The sequence below is a fragment of the Pongo pygmaeus genome, chromosome 19 (genome assembly GCF_028885625.2).
Source record: "Pongo pygmaeus isolate AG05252 chromosome 19, NHGRI_mPonPyg2-v2.0_pri, whole genome shotgun sequence".
Classification (NCBI taxonomy): domain Eukaryota; kingdom Metazoa; phylum Chordata; class Mammalia; order Primates; family Hominidae; genus Pongo; species Pongo pygmaeus.
The window spans coordinates 862,507-883,861 of NC_072392.2; the positions used below are offsets into that span (position 1 = coordinate 862,507).

The 21,355-nt window shown below is 56.0% G+C and overlaps 1 protein-coding gene across 6 annotated transcripts in view; it reads right to left on the reverse strand.

Annotated features, from left to right (window-relative positions):
* ABR (ABR activator of RhoGEF and GTPase) overlaps window positions 1-21,355 on the reverse strand; it is a 226,798-nt gene that overhangs the window by 67,785 nt on the left and 137,658 nt on the right. For all 6 annotated transcript variants that reach the window (XM_054459706.2, XM_054459710.2, XM_054459707.2 and 3 more), the window contains 3 exons: window positions 19,874-20,059; window positions 8,101-8,208; window positions 3,737-3,797 (listed from right to left, as the gene is read on the reverse strand). In XM_054459706.2, the coding sequence (XP_054315681.2) occupies window positions 3,737-3,797; window positions 8,101-8,208; window positions 19,874-20,059 (355 nt within the window). The remainder of the gene's footprint in view (window positions 1-3,736; window positions 3,798-8,100; window positions 8,209-19,873; window positions 20,060-21,355) is intronic.

Here is a 21,355-nt window from a genome sequence, read left to right on the forward strand (position 1 = left end):
CCCCAGCCCCGTCAACTCAACCCAAATCTCTGCAAGACCACAAGGGCCATCAGCATTTCTAAAAAGCTTCTTTACTGATTTGAATGTATAATAATGGTTGAAAACCACTGCTTTATGTTTTATTTATATATTTATTTTAATTTTTAAGAAAATATAGAGACGAAGGGCCGGGCACGGTGGCTCACGCCTGTAATCCCAGCACTTTGGGAGGCCGAAGCAGGTGGATCATTTGAGGTCAGGAGTTCAAGAACAGCCTGGCCAACGTAGTGAAACCCCATCTCTACTAAAAATACAAAAATTAGCCAGGTGTGGTGGCAGGCACCTGTAATCCCAGCTACTTGGGAGGCTGAGGCAGGGGAATCTCTTGAATCCAGGAGGCGGAGGTTGCAGTGAGCTGAGATTGCGCCATTGCACTCCAGCCTGGGCGACAGAGTGAGACTTTGCTGGTTTCGAACTCCTGGCCTCAAGCCAAACACAAGTTGGTCTCGAACTCCCGGCCTCAAGCAATCCTCCTGCCTCAGTCTGCCAAAAGTTGGGATTACAGGCATGAGCCACCGTACCCGGCCAACCACTGGTTTACGTAAATACACTTCATATGACATATCTGTAGCCCTTTCTTATCTAGCAGTTTCCAGAGACCCTCCCCATGGGCCATGGAAGCTTGAAGGAATGAGGTCGGTCTTGGGGTATCCTTGGCACTGAGGGTGCAGCCCAGGTCCTAGCTCAGGTGGGATCCATTTCTGAGGCTGTTTAAGGCACCCACCTGTGGCTCAGCCCATCTTCAGAGGGAAAAAATCACATTCGAGAACCCCAGAGACCCAAAAGAAAGCACAAGCTCAGCAGACACCTGCCGGGGTGGGCCCCGGAGTGGCGGCTCCACAGAAAGCTGACACTGCATTATCGGCTCCCCGCAGCCCTCTCTTGGGTCCCAGGAGGAAGAGGTTTCTGACTAAGCTCATAGGTCTGAACACAGGGCAGGTTGGGTTTCAGAGGGGTTATTAATATGTCTGTGGTCACCTCCAGAGTCCACCTGAGCAGGGCTGTGGAATGAGCCCTGGAAGGGCGGCCAGGAGGACAGGTGCACGGGGCCGGGGGCGGCGCTGGGACCACTTCAGATACAGAGGGAACCGGGGGAACAAGAGCGGCCCTGAAGTTTGTGCTCCGAGCGGCCCTGAAGTTTGTGCTCCCCACGGCCCCTGCATGCTGGGGTCCCCTGAGAATTCAGGGTGAGGTGCTCGCTCTGGCCCTTTCCCTGTCCCCGGGCTCCCAGCAGGCTGGCCTGCTTCCTGCCCGACCTCATCCACTCTCCCTCTCCACTGACTTGGGCAGCAAGCTGGTCTCTCTCTAGTTTGCTGGGTACTCGCTCTGTACCCAAGGGTACTGAGTTAACTGCTTTGCTCGCATTAGTTCCTGTGATTAAAAAGGGAAGCAATTCTCACTAGCCCCATTTTACAGACAAGGCAACTGAGGCCAGAGGCTTGTGGCTACAAGTGGTGGGAGCTGGGCAGATCCGCCTGCGCTCTTCGCTTTGAGCTGCCCCTTCTTCAGGGGAAGGCAGCACCTGTAAAATCTCAATGAACCACAGGAGGGTTCTTGGGAAGAGTGACCAGGATGGAGTGAGGCCCCTCCTCACGAGCTGGCCCTTTCACTCCTCATTCCCCACTTTGAAGCTGACTTCAACAACAGTATCACGGAGACCAAAGCAACATGAACTCCGGGTCCCGGGTCCATTTCACTAAGTCGAAGCTTCCTTTTGGGGAAGGGAGAGGAAGCCAAGGGTCCATTTCCTTTTCAGGGAGGCAGAGTCAAGACCTGACCAACTCTAGGCCAGACCAAAAAGACCATTTCTCCTCCCATCGCTGACCAGGCCAATCTCAAGTGAGAACAGGGTTCCCACGGCCGTCCTGCTGGGCTGCAGGAGAGAGGCTGCCTCAGAGCTTGCTTCCATCAACAGGGTCCTGAGAAGGTCAGGGGACAGTGGCCCCACACAGCCCCTCCAGCAGAGCCGCCCCTGGGAGGGAGCCCAGGAGACCTGCCATCTCTCCTCCGGCAAGCTGCCACCCCCCTCACGTCAGCCTTCGACAAGGAGCTCCAAGGAGCTCTGGGTTACCAGGGAGATAGAAAAGCAAAGTGACTGAGAAGGGTGCAGAGCCGAAACACCTGGTGGGAAGGAAGAGGAAGGTCCTAAAACCAGCCGCCCGCTGCTCCCACAGACTCAGGCCCAGAGCAGCCGGCCTGGGAGCCACACGTGCCCACCCCACTCCCTGCCACAGGCAGGCGGGGCACCCCTTGGCACATGTGCCTCTTGGGGCAGGGTCCACGGGCTTCTGGACACCTCCCTGCCTGGGCTGGCTTCATCCTCCTATGAGCAACAGTCATGCTGATGACATGAACCTGAGGACATGCACCTGTCCAGGGACTTCCCCCAGCCCCCAGCCAGCTGCGGGAGCTGCAAGGAGGATGGTCCGGGTCCCTTCCACCGAAAGGTGGTGTGTGTGTGTGTGACCTTCATAGAGTAGCTTGCCACACCCCTCTCCCGCTGGCCCTGCTGACCTGCCTTCCACAGTTAAGGGCCCAGACCTCGGCTGGGGGTGGGTCTCACGGCTGGAAACAAACCTCTCCTTCCTGCTCCCACAGCCCCTCCGTGTCCTCTGCCTGCTGCTGCATGTGCACAGAGCACACAATACCCTGCCGCCCAGCCTCCGCTCCTCTCTCCAGAAACAAAGAAACTCCCAACTTCTCCCTCCAGCTCGCACTGGCGCCCTCTTGGCTGGCAACGCCGCCGTCCGGACCATCGCCACCCATCGTCTCACTGTGCCTGGCCCCCGCAGACCCTCTCCCTGGCCTCAGGGCTGCTACGTCTGCGGGCACAGCTCGTCGCAGTCTCTCCCTAACAGCCCCTCCAGGAAGTTCTCTCACACTAGCCCACCAACTCCCCACCGATCCTCGGGGACACCTGGATCCCTCTAGCCTGGTCCTTCCATATGCAAGCGGACCTGCTCTGAGCAGCCCCAGGTTTCAACTCTAGGCTGGACGCCGCCAAAACGAAGGGGGAATTCAGGTCCAGCCGCTTGCCCACCCTCCTTCCCTGTAGCCCTCTAACCTCGCCGGCCACATCTAAGCCCACTCCAGCCGGCCCCCAGAGGTGGGAGGGTCCGCCACCTCCCACAGCGGGCACCTGGATTACCATAGGTGCAGTTACAGCAGAAGCGAATAATGAGGAGAATCTCCATGGCAGCCTCTGTTCCCGCAGCGGGAGCGTGCAGCCATCGCTCCAGGCTCCCCGGCGCCCACCAGCAGCCCGGCCACTCAGCCACCTTGCTGATGCTGTCGCACAGACTCCAGCATCCAGCAGCCGCTTCGGAGTGCTCTTCCAGCAAGGGGGAGGGGAGGGAGGCGCGTGGCGAGGAGAGGAGGGAAGGGGAAGGGGAGGATGGGAAGGGAGGGAGGGACCCAGCAGCCTGCTGGCATCCTAAAGAGGAGCACGTTTGTAGCTGGCTGGCTGCCTGGGCACGAGGCTGGAGTCCTCGCGTGCGCGCACAGACGCGCGCACACACACACGCTCACACGCTCACGCGCGCACACGCACTCACGCTCACACTCATGTGCACACACGCTCACACGCGCACACACTCACATGCACACACAAGGAGAAGGGTGCCGCGTTCACGCAGCCCGTTGCCCGCACAGCCAGACAAAGGAAGGTGCCTGTAATTCAGCCCGCTCCCCGAGGTACCTTCCATGGTGACGGACGTGTGGCTGTCCTTGGAGTCCTTGGGACCTTTCACTTTGAGTTCCTGCCAAAGGGAGGAGAGGAGTCATGGCCTGTTCTGTCCCTCACCTCTCCCAGCCCCCACTGTGAGCCTGGCAGGAAGGGGAGTTCTGAAACTCAGGGTGCAAGTATGAGAACAGAGGCCGGGCGCGGCGGTTCACACCTGTCATCCCAGCCCTTTGAGAGGCCGTGGCGGGCGGATCACCTGAGATCGGAAGTTTGAGACCAGCCTGGTCAACACGGTGAAACCCCGTCTCTACTAAAAATACAAAAGTTAGCCGGGCGTGGTGGCACATGCCTGTAATCCCAGCTACTCGGGAGGCTGAGGCAGGAGAATCGCTTGAACCTGAGAGGAGGAGGTTGCAGTGAGCCGAGATCGCACCACTGTACTCCAGCCTGGGCGACAGAGCAAGACTCCATCTCAAAAAAAAAAAAAAAAAAAAGACAAAGGAGCCCCACGGCCATGGGTTGCCTCTGCCGCCCCAATCCCCTGCACCACACCTGTGAACTCCTGGAGCCTCGTGGAGTCCAGTGGCTGGGGCGTGGGCAAGAAGGAAGGGACTCCAGGTCCCAGAGATGAGAGAGGCTGGCAGGGAGCCCTGTGATTACGTGAACCCCGACTCAGGAATCCTACACGTCGGCCAAGGGCAGACAGGGTTTGAGTTGACCAGCGCCAGGTACTCCAGCCGATCTTTAGGGCATGAGCAACCCGTGAGGTAGGAAGGAGGGGGTCCCACACACCAGCAGGGAAGTGGTGGACCTGCGGCAGAGACGCTGAGCTCCCCAGGACAGTGAGTTGCATCCTACCCCCATCAGAGAGCACTTACTCAGCCCCAAGCACCCCGACACTCCCCACCCACCACTGCCCATGCTGGGGGTCCGAGAGGAAGCTTCGAGGGAGGAACAGCCAATGCCCTTCCTGGACCCCAAGCCAGGCGACAGGTAGTGAGTACTGGAAACAGACCCCAGGGATGACTCGTCTGCTCCAAGCCTCTTTATCCTCCTTTAGAGAGGTTCCAGCCCCAGCTTTTGCTAACAGGACAGTGCAGCCTACAACTGGAGCTGTGACACCATCCCCACTTGGCAGACGGAGCACACGGAGCCTCAAAGAGGGGTGTGGGAGGGAAGGCAGGAGGCAAGGTGAGGCCAAGGTCAGGTGCCCAGGTGATGTCACCTGCTTGGTCTGCAGAGGAGGAAGCGCCCAGACAGCAGGAACTTCCTACTTCTATCTCAAGCTGTTTCTAGACAGAGAAAACTCCCGGAGAGGAGCTTGGGTGTGTGTATATTTTGGGGGGTGGGAGGTGGGGGTTACTCAGCGTCCCCAGGCTGTGTCTCTGGCTGGTGCCTGGATTCCCAGTGTGTGTATATTTTGGGGGGTGGGGGTTACTCAGCATCCCCAGGCTGTGTCTCTGGCTGGTGCCTGGATTCCCAGTGTGTGTATATTTTGGGGGGTGGGGGTTACTCAGCATCCCCAGGCTGTGTCTCTGGCTGGTGCCTGGATTCCCAGTGTGTGTATATTTTGGGGGGTGGGGGTTACTCAGCATCCCCAGGCTGTGTCTCTGGCTGGTGCCTGGATTCCCAGTGTGTGTATATTTTGGGGGGTGGGGGTTACTCAGCATCTCCAGGCTGTGTCTCTGGCTGGTGCCTGGATTCCCAGTGTGTGTATATTTTGAGGGCGGGGGATGGGGGATACTCAGCGTCCCCAGGCTGTGTCTCTGGCTGGTGCCTGGACTCCCAGATTTCGGGAATGTTTCCTCACGCCCCCTCCAGTGAAGTCTAGGGTATGAAATCACTGCTGCTGCAGAGAGGAGCCTAATTGCAGTAATTAAGTGGCAGCGCTAGCAGGAAGCAAGCGCGTCATCCAGTGAGTCAGGATGAGAAGCCACCTGGCAGAAAGCCAGGGGCCTGGCTCTGCCCTCCAGGGTGGGCAGGCTTTGAGGGGCTTATGGTTCGGTGTGGGGGTTTCTGCCTATGCACAGAGAACAAGCAATCAGCCCAGGCCAAGAGAAGACCCCACACTCTCTGCACCATGTCTGACCCCGGGCTCTTGGGCGGCCTCGGCAGGGCTGCTCTGAACACAGACCAGGGGAGTCCAGGTAGTTTCCAAGGTTGGGCTGGTAACCGCAGGGGAAGCACCATTTCTCCAGCCCCTTTTATTTGTATTTTTAATAGAGACGGGGTTTCACCATGTTTCCCAGGCTGGTCTTGAACTCCTGGGCTCAAGCCAATCTCCCGCCTTGGCCTCCCAAAGTGCTGGGATTACAGGCGTGAGCCACTGCGCCTGGCCTCTCCAGCCACTTGACTCCATGGAGAGGGACTTCCCCACCCCGCACTTCGTCCTCCCAGGCAGAGGGTGACTCATCTGCTCCATGGGTCTGGGAGAAGAAACTATGGTCAGCCATCCTCTCTCTACACACTGGGTGAGAAGCGTGGGCTCTGTCCTCATTGTGGGGAGGGGCCGTGGTTTCCTATTCCTGCAAGACTCAGTAGATACTTTTTTTTTTTTCAGGCAGGGTCTCGCTCTGTCACCAGACTGGAGTGCAGTGGCGTGATCGCAGCTCACTGCAACCTCCACCTCCCGGGTTCAAGAGATTCTCCTGTCTCAGCCTCCCAAATAGCTGGGATTACAAGTGTGCACCACCATGCCCGGCTAATTTTTGTATTTTTAGTAGAGACAGGGTTTCGCCACGTTGGCCAGGCTGGTCTCGAACTCCTGACCTCAGGTGATCCACCCGCCTCGGCCTCCCAAAGTGCTGGGATGACAGGTGTGAGCCGCCATGCCCAGCTTCAATAGGTACATTTCATTCCAGAGGTGAAGTGTCAGCAAGCCCACTGTGGCTACAGATCCAAATCCACATTTTCCAAGCTGCATTTTTTTTTAACAGTAATGAAGCTGACATGTTCATCTCCATCTGTCAGCTTCTCTGCTGCCTCTCGGTGGATTCTAAACATGGGCATCACCCGTCACCCCTGAAGTTTCAGGAAAACTATCCTGCCTTTCCCCAACTCTTCTAGCGTTAGAGCTGAGATGGGGACACAAAGGGCCAAGAGAGGCCTTTAAGGCAGGACTCCCAAAACTGCAGAAGCTTCTCTCCTTTTCTAGGATGGAGGTTCTCTTGCCCCAAGCTGGGGGCTGTTCCTGCAAGGCCAGTGCTTCAGGGGTGCCACTGAGATCTTTTTGGACAAAGGGATAAACTGGTCTCTGTCATGAAGGATCCTAAGCAACTGTCCCTCCATGCCACCTCTTGGGTAGAAATGTTGATGGCAGATAGGACTGCACCTCTGCCCTGCGGAGGAGTGCGGGAGGAAGGCTGGGCCTCAGGAGCAGAAGCACGTGTGTTTCCGGCCGGGAAGGCCGGGCCTCAGGAGCAGAAGCATGCGTGTTCCGGGCCAGGGATTCCAAGGCTCCTTCTCCACATAAGTGGCTCTTACCCTCTTTGTGTTTATGGGATTGCAGTCTTAGAGTTGGCAAGAACCTTAAAAGACGACCTATAGTCCAAATTTCCTCAAGACTTCCCTGTCATAAATATCACCCAGAAGCTTGTTCAAATATAGAATCTTGGGCCCCACGCAAAGCCTTCTGAATCAGAAGCTCCAGGGAAGGTGCCTGGAAATCTGTGTTTTAAACAATGCCCCAGTGATTCTTATCAAGCAAGGTTAGGATTAGCTGGCCAAGCTGGGCTCAGTGGCTCGCGCCTGCAATGTCAGCACTTTGGGAGGCTGAGACGGGCAGATCACCCGAGTTCGAGACCAGCCTGGCCAACACGGCAAAACCTCATCTCTACTAAAAATACAAACCTTAGCCGGGCGTGGTGGTGTGTGCCTGTAATCCCAACTACTTGGGAGGCTGAGGCAGGAGAATCACTTGAACCCAGCAGGTAGAGGTTGCAGTGAGCCGAGATCACGCCACTGCACTCCAGGCTGGGTGACAGAGCAAGACTCTGTCTCAAAAAAAAAAAAAAGATTATCTGACCATGTCTAAACCCCTCATTCTACAGGACAGGACATAAAAGCCAAGAGGGGGGACGTGACTTGCTCAAGGTCGCCATAGTGTGATGTGAGACAACACTGCCTCGAATTTTTTTTTTTTTTTTTTGCCTCCCCTGTTCCTCTCTCTAATATGAAAGAGAATTAAAAATAAATAAATAAAATAGATCGTTTTCTATTAAGAGGGAAAATGTCAGGTGCAAGAAAGCAAATATCAGGCTAACTGTTACCCATTAGAGTAACCACTTCACCGACTGGCAAGCGAGGGAGGGGAGACCAACGGCTCTGAGCAGCCCCAAAGCTCCGTGTCTGTCAGGGTGGCTGTGCGGGGAGCTGCCTACCTCTGAGATCTTCTGGAACTGGTTGTTGGACTGGCTGCACTTCTCAGCTGTCTCCAGAGCAACTTTATAGTTATCCACAAATGCTTTGTACACACCGAGCTGGCTGGCCTGCAGGGAGGAGTCAGGGAACAGAGGGAGAGGAGGGTGGGAGAGGAGAGGATTAATGAATGGATGAAAGCTTCACGGAGCACCGGGAGCTCCCGTGCACCGAAAACCTCTCACTCAGCTCATTGGGAACTTGGGGAAATGCAGGGATGAACATATTACAGTGTCCCTTTGAACTGGACAGTTTCCATGGAAACCAGCTCAGCCAATAAGGTTAACGAGGGGGTCTGGGGTTGGGGAGACCAGGCTAGGGCCTTTGTTGGCCTGCTAGAAATTCAACTCCTCACAGCATCCAGCTTTCCTCAGCACGGTGAAGGCCTCCCAGGGTTTGAAATCCCTTCATGTCTCATACTTCCTTCACATCCTGGAATTAGCCGGAACAGGGAGAGAGGGGTGTGTGTGTGCTGGAGGGAACTGGCACATGTGGCCTGCTCAGGCCTCCCTCCCCACATGCAGTGTGAGGCACGACATTTAAAGGTACCATCTTGGCCGGGAGCGGTGGCTCACGCCTGTAACCCCAGCACTTTGGGAGGCCTGAGGTCAGGAGTTCCAGACCAGCCTGGCCAACATGGTGAAACCCCGTCTCTACTAAAAATACAAAAATTAGCTGGGCATGGTGGCACGTGCCTGCAATCCCAGCTACTCAGGAGGATGAGGCAGGAGAATCGCTTGAACCCAACAGGCGGAGGCTGCAGTGAGTCAAGATCGCATCACTGAACTCCAGCCTGGGTGACAGAGTAAGACTCCGTCTCAAAAAGAAAACAAAACAACAAATGAAGATGCTGTCTTTCCATTTCCCTTGGCCTCGAGGCCCCGTGCTCACCTCTTCCACCTCCTCTACCTCCAAGGAGCCAAAGCCCCAGCCTCACTACACGTTTGCCTGTCACTCACACAGTCACAACCTGAGTCACAACCACATAGAGACTCGCCTCCTCTGAGAGGCAGGGCAGACCCCATGGCCCCTTTCTGCAAAAGGAGAAACCGAGGCTCCGTAAGTCAGTCCCCAAATATTTATGGAAAGGCTTCGCTGTGCTGTGTATAAGCACTTCCTCTTAAGGGACCAAAGGGTAGAAATTCAAATTAAAGCCATCAAGAGATATTTTATACTCATCAGAAGGGTCAAAATTTAAAAGTCTAATTGATAGCAAGGGCTGGCAAGCATATGGGGAAATTTAAACTCCCTGTTTTTGTTTTTGGTTTGAGACGGAGTTTCGCTCTTGTTGCCCAGGCTGGAGTACAGTGGTGCAATCTCGGCTCACCGCAACCTCTGCCTCCCGGATTCAAGTGATTCTCCTGCCTCAGCCTCCCAAGTAGCTGGGATTACAGGCGCCTGCTACCACGCCTGGCTAATTTTGTATTTTTAGTAGAGATGGGATTTCTCCATATTGGTCAGGCTGGTCTCAAACTCCCAACCTCAGGTGATCCACCTGCCTCGGCCTCCCAAAGTACTGGGATTACAGGCATGAGCCACTGCGCCCGGCCAATTTAAACTCTTTTTTTTTTTTTTGAGATGGAGTCTCGCTCTGTTGCCCAGGCTGGAGTGCAGTGGTGCGATCTCAGCTCACTGCAACCTCTGCCTCCCAGGTTCATGCCATTCTCCTGCCTCAGCCTCCAGAGTGGTTGGGACTACAGGCGTCCGCCACCACGCCAGGCTAATTTTTTGTATTTTTTTTTTAGTAGAGACGGGGTTTCACCATGTTAGCCAGGATGGTCTCGATCTCCTGACCTCGTGATCCACCCACCTCGGCCTCCCAAAGTGCTGGGATTACAGGCGTGAGCCACCGCGCCTGGCCAATTTAAACTCTTACAGACTACTCGGGGGAGTGTAAATTAGTACAATTGTTTGGAGAGCAATTTGTTAATAACTAATAAAGCTGAGAATAGGCATGGCCTATTTTCAGTTGAACTAATAAAGGTGTGGATAGGCACAGCCCATCGATTGCTTAGCAAATCCACTTTTACATACAAACTGCAGAGCTGTATCGTTCAATGCAGTAGCCACCAGCTACATGAGGCTACCAAGCACCTGAGATACGGCCGGTTCAAACTGAGACGTGCCGGACGTGTAAAATACACAGTGGGTTCCAAAGGCTTAGTATATAAAAGAGAATGTAAATTACCTCGTTAATTTTTAAATACTGATTACATGTTGAAATAATATTTGGACCTGCGGGAATAAATAAAATATATTCTCAAAATTAATTTCACCTGCCTATTTTTACTTTTAAAAATCTGGGTATTAGAGGCCAGGTGCGGTGGCTCACAACTGTAATCCCAGCACTTTGGGAGGCCGAGGCGGGCAGATCACCTAAGGTTGGGAGTTCAAGACCAGCCTGGCCAAAATGGCGAAACCCCGTCTCTACTAAAGATACAAAATTAGCCAGGCATGGTGGCACGCGTCTGTAGTCCCAGCTACTCAGGAGGACAAGGCAGGAGAATCACTTGAACCCAGGAGGTGGAGGTTGCAGTGAGCCCAGATTGCATCACTGCACTCCAGCCTGGGCGACGAGAGCAAGACTCCGTCTCAAAAAAACAAAAAAAAAAGGTGGGTATTAGAAAATGTGAAATGATGTGTGTGGCTCATAAGCTATTTCCATTAGACAGCAGTGCTCTGGAGCAAATGGCCTATGTGTGTGCCCCAGGGGACTCAAGGGTGTTCACCACCTCACTTTTCCTCCTCATAGTGGAGGGACTGGAAACAAATGCTCACAAACGGGGGAAGCCACGCACACAGCCATGAACATGGATGCACCCAATTTACACATAGCGTTGCTGACAAGCTCCAAAACGAACATGGGTTGAACTGTAAAATATGATATACGTGTATACTTACACACTTTTTTTTTTTGACATGGAGTCTCGCTCTGTCAACCAGGCCGGACTGCAGTGGCGCAATCTCGGCTCACCGCAAACTCCGCCTCCTGGGTTCCAGCGATTCTCCTGGCTCAGCCTCCTGACTAACTGGGACTACAGGCACGCACCACCATGCCCAGCTAGTTTTTGGATTTTTGGTAGAGACCGGGTTTCGTCATATTGGTCAGGCTGGTCTTGAACTCTTGACCTCAGGTGATCTGCCCACCTCAGCCTCCCAAAGTGTTGGGATTATGGGCGTGAGCCACCACGCCTGGCTTAGACACATTTTTAAAGTACATGCAGCTGGGAGCTGTGGTACACACACCTATAGCCCTGGCTACTTGGGAGACTGAGGTGAGAGGATCACTTGAGCCCAAGAGTTCAAGTCCAGCCTGGACAACATAGCAGGACCTTGTCTTTTTTTTTTTTTAAAGTACAGGCCAACCCAAAATAGATACAGATATGTAGTAAACACACAAACTGCAGTCTGGAAGGCTATCCACCAAATTCATGCCAGTAGCTGCTTCAAGAGGGAGGAGGAAGGGTGGAGAGACTCCATCTTCATGTGTGACGCTGTATTTTCTTCATTAGAAGGTTTTGCTGTTATTCTCTGGAGTTTCTGGTTTAAATGTTTTTCAATACAGCAGCAAGGGGGATACAGCTGCTGCCTGGCTTCCTCAGGGGCCTCTGCTTCCCACCAAGGTGCTGGGGGAAGTGGGCTGCTGTGGACCCCCACCCCAGACCACTCTGCTTTCTGCAGGATCCTCATGCTCCCCGAGGACCCAGAGAGGCTGGGGTGGGGGTAGGGGTGGAGGTAGGGGTGAGCGCAGGCTGGCCGCAGCATCAGCTGAGCCTGGAGCCTCCCAGGACAGAGGCAGAGCCCTTTGAGGAAGCTGGTGGGACAGGGGAGCAGGGGGCATCTGGAAAAGTCAGAGGGGAGAGCGAGAGGGGACACTTGGGGTGACGCCAAGGCCAGAGGCATTCAGGTCTCAGCTGCAGAAGGGCTGGATTTTAAAAAGGGGGGCGGGGCCAGAGTTTTAAAAGAGGGTGGTGCCTGACTTTAAAAGGGGGCGGGGCCAGAAGGGAGGGCGTTTATTTCCTTTTCCAGGGAGTACTGAGGCCCGGCCCATCAGTGCCCACGCTACACGAGACGTGCTAGACAGTCGCTTCCTAAGCCAAAGTCAAATCACCGATATTCTTCCAGGAAAAGGCTCCTCTAGCCCCCCTTTCCCACAAGAAGGAGAAAGCCTGGAGGCCCGGGTTGGCACATCACCCTCCCAGGAGCCAGGGGCAGGAGCCAGCTGTGCGAAGCCCTGCATCCAGGATCACAGTGATCTCAGGGACTGCCGCTGCCACAGTCACCCCAGGCTGTGGGGCCCGAGGCCTGGCTTGGCAGGTTCATTAACTGGGAAGTGCAGGTTGCTTGGAAACAGCAGCCTGGCACTGGAGTGATCTCATAAAACAAACAGCAGAGATGCTAATTCCCTTCTCTCGGTAACGAATAATCAAATACCCAGAGACTTCAGCTGAAAATAAACCACGTCCGGATGCCAGACCTGACCCGGCTCCCCCCGGGCCCTCCCAGACCTGCAGCCCCAGGGGTCTCAGGCATCATTTCACAATGCTGGCGAGGGAAGGTGGTGGGTAGCAGATTCACGGCCAGGCCTGTGGAGCTGAGACCAGAACAGGGGACAGCCAGGTCCAAGTGACAAAGATAAACTGTGACAGCATTTCCAGCAACCATGGACTTGCTCTCCTCTACCCTCCTGAGGGATGAGGAGAGGATGCCCCCCAGGCCACTCGGCTCAGGTGAGCAGGCAGTGATGACAGGTGTTCACCATCCCTGAACCGGAGGAAGCAGGTGGGTCCTGCTAGAACCAGAGTGTGGCATTCCTTTGAAAGGATACCTTCCGGGGTGCCTCTTCCCAATTTAATAATAATAATAATTGCACTGATGATAATGACCAGTTATTGAGTACTTATTAATTTACAATGTTCCAGGCCCTGTTCCAAGCACTTTTCCTTTTATTTTATTCTATTTCTTTTTTTTGAGACAGAGTCTTGCTCGTCGCCCAGGCTGGAGTGCAGTGGCGCCATCTCGGCTCACTGCAAGCTCCGCCTCCCGGGTTGAAGCGATTCTCCCACCTCAGCCTCCTGAGTAGTAGCTGGGATCACAGGTGCGTGTTATCATGCCCAGCTAATTTTTTTATTTTTAGTAGAAACAGGGTTTCACCATGTTGGCTAGGCTGGTCTTGAACTCCTGACCTCAGGTGATCCACCCACCTTGGCCTCCCAAAGTGTTGTTGTTGGGATTACAGGCATAAGCCACTGCGCCCAGCGTATTCTTTTTTTTTTTTTTTTTTTTTTTTGAGACAGAGTCGCAGTCTGTCATCCAGGCTGAAGTGCAATGGCGTGGTTTTGGCTCACTGCAACCTCTGCATCCCAGGTTCAAGCGATTCTCCCGCCTCAGCCTCCTGAGTAGCTGGGACTACAGGTGCATGCCACCATACCCGGCTAATTTGTTTGTATTTTTAGTAGAGATGGGGTTTCACCATGTAGGCCAGGCTGGTCTCGAACTCCTGGCCTCATGATCCACCCACCTCAGCCTCCCAAAGTGCTGGGATGACAGGTGTGAGCCACCACGCTCAGTCAGGCCTATTCTATTTCTTTGTATAGATAGGGTCTTGCTATGTTGCCCAGGCTGGCCTTGAACTCTAAGCCTCAAGTGATCTTCCAGCCTCAGCCTCCCAAAGTGCTGGGATTACAGGCGTGAGCCACCGCACTCAGCCCCATGCACTTTTCAGATATTAACTCCTCAAAATCACCCAATGAGGTAAATACTATTACTATCCTCATTTTTACAGATAAGGAGGCTGATGCAGAGCGGTTAGGCAAGTGGCCCAGTTGCAGGTTTAATCTGGCAGCGCTGGGATTCAAATTCAAGCCCACTTTGTGACATGGTTCTAGAAGCTGTGCTTGAGAAACAGGGCTCTCAGGACAGAAATCTCAGGCCCTGCGACGTCTCCCTCGATGCCCTTCCGAGCTCTCCCCAGAACCCGTGGTCAAGGTCACGGTGCATTCACTCATTCATGCAGCGACCACTGGGCCGGTTCTGGGGGTCTAAGAAGAAGGAAATGCAGGCTGGGTGTGGTGGCTCACGCCTGTAATCCCAGCACTTCGGGAGGCCAAGGAGGGTGGATCACCTGAGGTCAGGAGTTCGAGACCAGCCTGGCCAACATGGTGAAACCCCATCTCTACTAAGAATACAAAAATTAGCCGGGCGTGGTGGCAGGTGCCTGTAATCCCAGCTACTCAAAAGGCTGAGGCAGGAGAATCACTTGAACCTGGGAGAAGGAGGTTGCAGTGAGCCGAGATCATGCCACTGCACTCCAGCCTGGGCGACAGGAGTGAGACTCTGTCTCAACAAAAAAAGAAAATGCAGTCCGTCCTCCTGGAGCTTGTGGTTTGGGGGTGTCAGGCAGTTACTAGTGCTCACTACGGGGACTGGCACGAGGCCTGCATTTGGTGACTTGGAAAGCCTTCTCGGAGGAGGTCCCTCCTAAGCTGGGAACTGACCAGGGGAAGCCAGAGGAGACGGGAAGGACGTTTCAGGCACACGAGGCCTCAAGTACGAAGCGTTAGTGCCTGCCCTGGGAACTGAAAACAGAAAGTCCAGTGTCAGGAGCACAGAGGTGCAGGGAGGAAGCTGCCAAGGCCGGGGCTGGACACAGGTCAGCGTGCAAAGGGTCTCTCGAGCCATTCCTCAGAGCCTGACCTTCATCCGAGGGCCGCGGGGAGCCGCTGAAGGGGCCGTCGAGGTTTCAGCGACTCTCTCCCCTCTAAGGAGAGGTGGGGGTGGGAGGGGAGTGGGCCTGGAGGCAGGGGCCACACAGGAGGATACGCAGCTGTCCAGGTGAGGGCCACGGGTGGCCAAGAAGAGGAAAAGGTGGCTGTGAGCAATGGCCAAAAAGTGGACTCCACAGGACAGGTGGGGGAAGGGGGTGCAGCCAGAACAAGTCTAAAGCACTCAGTGAGGTAGACAGGAAGCGGAGCAGATAACGCCACAGGCAAGGAGCTCAGCTCTGAACACACTCAGCTAGAGGTCCTAGGAGTGTCCAAGCAGGAGAGGGAGAGTCTTCTCCAGTGTGAGAAAGGCAGAGCCCTTTCCATTCAGCCAGAACAGGGGAGGGGAGGGGAGGAGGCCTCCAGCCTTTCACACCCAGAGAACAGGGCAGGAAGGAGAAGGTCCTCTGGCCCCTCACACCCAGAGAACAGGGCAGGGGAGGGGAGGAGGCCTCCAGCCTCTCACACCCAGAGAACAGGGCAGGGGAGGAGGAGAAGGTCCTATGGCCCCTCACACCCAGAGAAGAACCGTGGCCTGGACTCCTAGTCTCCCTCTTGCCTGCTGGGCTGTCAGACGTTACGTAGGAGTGCTGGGGAGGGGGCTCCATGGGTCTGACCTGGGGGTCCTCCAGGGGACACAGCCAGAGATGGGGCAGAGCTGGGGGAGAGGGTGTCACAGAAGCACAGGGAACCAGCAGACTTCCGTGAGCGTTTCCCAACACGAAGTCTGCATGTTAACCCACCCGCTCCTGCCGCTCCCGACCCTGAAGTGGTGAGCAGGGCTGGGCTTTAGTGCTTCCTGCTCTTGGGACCTCAGGAGAGGATCACTGGCCAATGTGTCCAACTGCTTCCTTTTACAGAGGCAGCGCTGAGATGGAGTGAGTCCCCGAGGTCTCGGGAGCAGTCCTTGCACCCCCAACCTGGCATGTGCCCCTCTGTTCACTGAGGGACGGGAGACTGGAAGCCCAGCAAGGAGCCTTCATTCCAGGGCTGGTTCCACACAGCACCCTCCAGGAAAGAGACGGAGTACCCTCCAGGAGAGAGATGGTGCTCCCACAGAAGGGCCCATCCACCCAGCCTGTCTCCACCACCCCTAGAAGTGCCTGTCTCCACCACCCGTAGAAGCTCCCATCCACCCAGCCCGTCTCCACCACCCCTAGAAGGACCTATCCACACAGCCCGTCTCCACCACCCCTAGAAGTGCCTATCATCCACCCCGTCTCCACCACCCCTAGAAGTACCTATTCACACAGCCTGTCTCCACCACCCCTAGAAGGACCTATCCACACAGCCTGTCTCCACCACCCCTAGAAGGACCAATCCACACAGCCCGTCTCCACTACCCCTAGAAGCACCTATCCACCCAGCCCGTCTCCACCACCCCTAGAAGTGCCCGTCTCCACCACGCCTAGAAGGACCTATCCACCCAGCCCGTCTCCACCACCCCTAGAAGGACCTATCCACCCAGCCCATCTCCACCACCCCTAGAATTACCTATCCACCCAGCCCATCTCCACCACCCCTAGAATTACCTATCCACCCAGCCCGTCTCCACCACCCCTAGAAGTGCCTATCATCCACCCCGTCTTCACCACCCCTAGAAGGACCTATCCACCCAGCCAGTCTCCACCACCCCTAGAAGTACCTATCCACACAGCCCGTCTCCACCCCCGCAGAAGGACCTATCCACACAGCCCGTCTCCACCACCCCTAGAAGTGCCTATCATCCACCCCGTCTCCACCACCCCTAGAAGTACCTATTCACACAGCCTGTCTCCACCACCCCTAGAAGGACCTATCCACCCAGCCCATCTCCACCCCCCCTAGAAGGACCTATCCACACAGCCTGTCTCCACCACCCCTAGAAGGACCTATCCACACAGCCCGTCTCCACTAACCCTAGAAGCACCTATCCACCCAGCCCGTCTCCACCACCCCTAGAAGTGCCCGTCTCCACCACCCCTAGAAGGACCTATCCACCCAGCCCGTCTCCACCACCCCTAGAAGGACCTATCCACCCAGCCCGTCTCCACCACCCCTAGAAGGACCTATCCACCCAGCCCGTCTCCACCACCCCTAGAAGGACCTATCCACCCAGCCCATCTCCACCACCCCTAGAATTACCTATCCACCCAGCCCGTCTCCATCACCCCTAGAAGTGCCTATCATCCACCCCATCTCCACCACCCCTAGAAGTACCTATTCACACAGCCTGTCTCCACCACCCCTAGAAGGACCTATCCACCCAGCCCATCTCCACCCCCTCTAGAAGGACCTATCCACACAGCCTGTCTCCACCACTCCTAGAAGGACTTATCCACCCAGCCCGTCTCCACCACCCCTAGAAGCACCTATCCACCCAGCCCGTCTCCACCCCCCCTAGAAGGACCTAGCCACACAGCCTGTCTCCACCACCCCTAGAAGGACTTATCCACCCAGCCCGTCTCCACCACCCCTAGAAGCACCTATCCACCCAGCCCGTCTCCACCACCCCTAGAAGTGCCCGTCTCCACCCCCCCCCCCCCAGAAGGACCTATCCACACAGCCTGTCTCCACCACCACTAGAAGGACCTATCCACACAGCCCGTCTCCACCACTCCTAGAAGTACCTATCCACACAGCCCATCTCCACCACCCCTAGAAGTGGCCATCCACACAGCCCGTCTCCACCACCCCTAGAAGGACCTATCCACACAGCCCGTCTCCACCCCCACTAGAAGGACCTATCCACACAGCCCGTCTCCACCCCCACAAGAAGGACCTATCCACACAGCCCGTCTCCACCCCCACTAGAAGGACCTATCCACACAGCCCATCTCCACCACCCCTAGAAGTGGCCATCCACACAGCCCGTCTCCACCACCCCTAGAAGGACCTATCCACACAGCCCGTCTCCACCCCCCCAGAAGGACCTATCCACACAGCCCGTCTCCACCACCCCTAGAAGGACCTATCCACACAGCCCATCTCCACCACCCCTAGAATTACCTATCCACCCAGCCCGTCTCCATCACCCCTAGAAGTGCCTATCATCCACCCCGTCTCCACCACCCCTAGAAGTACCTATTCACACAGCCTGTCTCCACCACCCCTAGAAAGACCTATCCACCCAGCCCATCTCCACCCCCTCTAGAAGGACCTATCCACACAGCCTGTCTCCACCACTCCTAGAAGGACTTATCCACCCAGCCCGTCTCCACCACCCCTAGAAGCACCTATCCACCCAGCCCGTCTCCACCCCCTCTAGAAGGACCTAGCCACACAGCCTGTCTCCACCACCCCTAGAAGGACTTATCCACCCAGCCCGTCTCCACCACCCCTAGAAGCACCTATCCACCCAGCCCGTCTCCACCACCCCTAGAAGTGCCCGTCTCCACCCCCCCCCCCCAGAAGGACCTATCCACACAGCCTGTCTCCACCACCACTAGAAGGACCTATCCACACAGCCCGTCTCCACCACTCCTAGAAGTACCTATCCACACAGCCCATCTCCACCACCCCTAGAAGTGGCCATCCACACAGCCCGTCTCCACCACCCCTAGAAGGACCTATCCACACAGCCCGTCTCCACCCCCCCTAGAAGGACCTATCCACACAGCCCGTCTCCACCCCCACTAGAAGGACCTATCCACACAGCCCGTCTCCACCACTCCTAGAAGTACCTATCCACACAGCCCATCTCCACCACCCCTAGAAGTGGCCATCCACACAGCCCGTCTCCACCACCCCTAGAAGGACCTATCCACACAGCCCGTCTCCACCCCCCCTAGAAGGACCTATCCACACAGCCCGTCTCCACCACCCCTAGAAGGACCTATCCACACAGCCCATCTCCACCCCCACTAGAAGGACCTATCCATACAGCCCATCTCCACCACCCCTAGAAGGACCTATCCACACAGCCCGTCTCCACCCCCACTAGAAGTACCTATCCACACAGCCCTTCTCCACCACCCCTAGAAGGACCTATCCACACAGCCCGTCTCCACCCCCACTAGAAGGACCTATCCACACAGCCCGTCTCCACCACCCCTAGAAGGACCTATCCACACAGCCCGTCTCCACCACCCCTAGAAGGACCTATCCACACAGCCCGTCTCCACCATCCCTAGAAGGACCTATCCACACAGCCCGTCTCCACCACCCCTAGAAGGACCTATCCATCCACCCCGTCTCCACCACCCCTAGAAGTACGTATCCACCCAGCCCGTCTCCACCATCCCTAGAAGGACCTATCCATACAGCCCGTCTCCACCACCCCTAGAAGGACCTATCCACACAGCCCGTCTCCACCACCCCTAGAAGGACCTATACACACAGCCTGTCTCCAACATGCCTAGAAGTACCTATCCACACAGCCCGTCTCCACCCCCACTAGAAAGACCTATCCACACAGCCCATCTCCACCACCCGTAGAAGGACCTATCCACACAGCCCATCTCCATCCCCACTAGAAGGACCTATCCACACAGCCCATCTCCACCCCCACTAGAAGGACCTATCCACACAGCCCATCTCCACCACCCGTAGAAGGACCTATCCACACAGCCCGTCTCCACCACCTGTAGAAGGACCTATCCACACAGCCCGTCTCCAACATGCCTAGAAGTACCTATCCACACAGCCCGTCTCCACCCCCACTAGAAGGACCTATCCACACAGCCCGTCTCCACCACCCGTAGAAGGACCTATCCACACAGCCCGTCTCCACCACTCCTAGAAGTACCTATCCACACAGCCCGTCTCCACAACCCCTAGAAGCTCCCAGGGCTGCACCAGGGGAGGCCTAGAGTCAAGGTACCGGCCCTGGGCACCCTGTAACACACAGGCCCAAGCTTTCCTCCAGGACTCGGAGAGGACTCAGGCCTTCAAGGAGTGCAAGAGGGCTTCCCGGTCCTCTCCTGAGGCTCCTTCAACACTATCAGCTCCGCTGAGGCCCTGCGTGAGGACCCTCCATCTCTGGCAGACTCACCAGCTTCTGGAAGAGGTGGCCCATGGTGACCTGGCTGTCCCACTGTTGCACCTTGGGGCACAGGTTGTCGTAGAACTCCTTGTGGATCTCATAGATGTCCTGGATCTTGTAGAAGATGGTCTCGATCTGCTGGATGGTGAGCACGGGCTGGGAGGTGGTGGCGGTGGCCTTTAGGGGTTTCATGGGCTGGGAGAAACAGAGGAAGAAAGAGCAGAGGTCGGGGGTAAACAAACCAGAGTGTCGGCAGGCCCCGGGGCCGATCATTAGCCCTTCCCGCTGCCCAAGTCCTGCCCAGACAAGGCCGCTAAAGGCAGGGCACTGAAGCGAGCTTTGTATCAAGGAGCCACTGCCACAGGCCCCAACAAGCCACACACTCGACGGCAGGAACCTGGCCTGGCAGCTGTGCCAGGCCCAAGGGGTGGTGCCAGGGCTCACTCCCCTACCACACAGCTGAGCTCAGCAGCAGCCTGTACTGGGTTAACAGGATCCGCGTCTTTCTTCCACAATAGCCCGTGCCCCGAGTCGTAAGCTCCTTGTCACACTTCAGTGGAAGGGAGGGAGGGTTGACGGGGAACTCAAGCCTATAGCTGTTTCCTTCCAAGAAACAGAACGTGGTTCTAGGACTCAGAGGGTAGGGACCCGAAGTTACTCAAGACCAGTCTTGGCCTCATTGATATTCCAAGTTCCCTTCACTTGGCACAGGGAGAGGGATGGGGGTTCACGTGTCCCCCACTGCGTCCCACCCCCGTGGCAGACATTGCTAAGTGACTGTGATAGCCCTTCCCACTGCGCATGGCAGGGGTCTCCAGTCTCAGACTTTCTCAACACCTGCCTGTCTATACCAAGATGCTCCAGGCCTGCCAGTGTAGACGGTGAGGTGGCAGATAACACAGACCAACCCCCAGCACTGGCCGGGAGCTGATGCCAACACCTTCCAGCCTAGCAGCGGGACTGTGGGATAATGGGACGTGCAGGCATTTCCTCAGTGTGGTTCTCTGCATTTTATAAGTCACCTACAATGAATAAATATGAATAATCAGAAAAAAAACCCTCAAAATGCCCAGGCTGTACTGCAAAGGCCCTGCAGGAGACAGGGCCTGATAACCTGCAGTACAGGGAAGGTGTGGCAGGGAAGGGCAGGGTGGCCAGAGGGAGAGCAGCCACGTCCGATTCTTTTTTTTTGGAGACAGAGTCTCGCTCTGTCTTCCAGGCTGGAGTGCAGTGGTGCGATCTTGGCTCACTGCAAGCTCCGCCTCCCGGGTTCACGCCATTCTCCTGCCTCAGCCTCCCAAGTAGCTGAGACTGCAGGCGCCCGCCACCACGCCCGGCTAATTTTTTTTTGTATTTTTAGTAGAGACGGGGTTTCACCGTGTTCACCAGGATGGTCTTGATCTCCTGACCTCATGATCCACCAGCCTTGGCCTCCCAAAGTGCTGGGATGACAGGCGTGAGCCACCGCGCCCGGCCAGCCACGTCGGATTC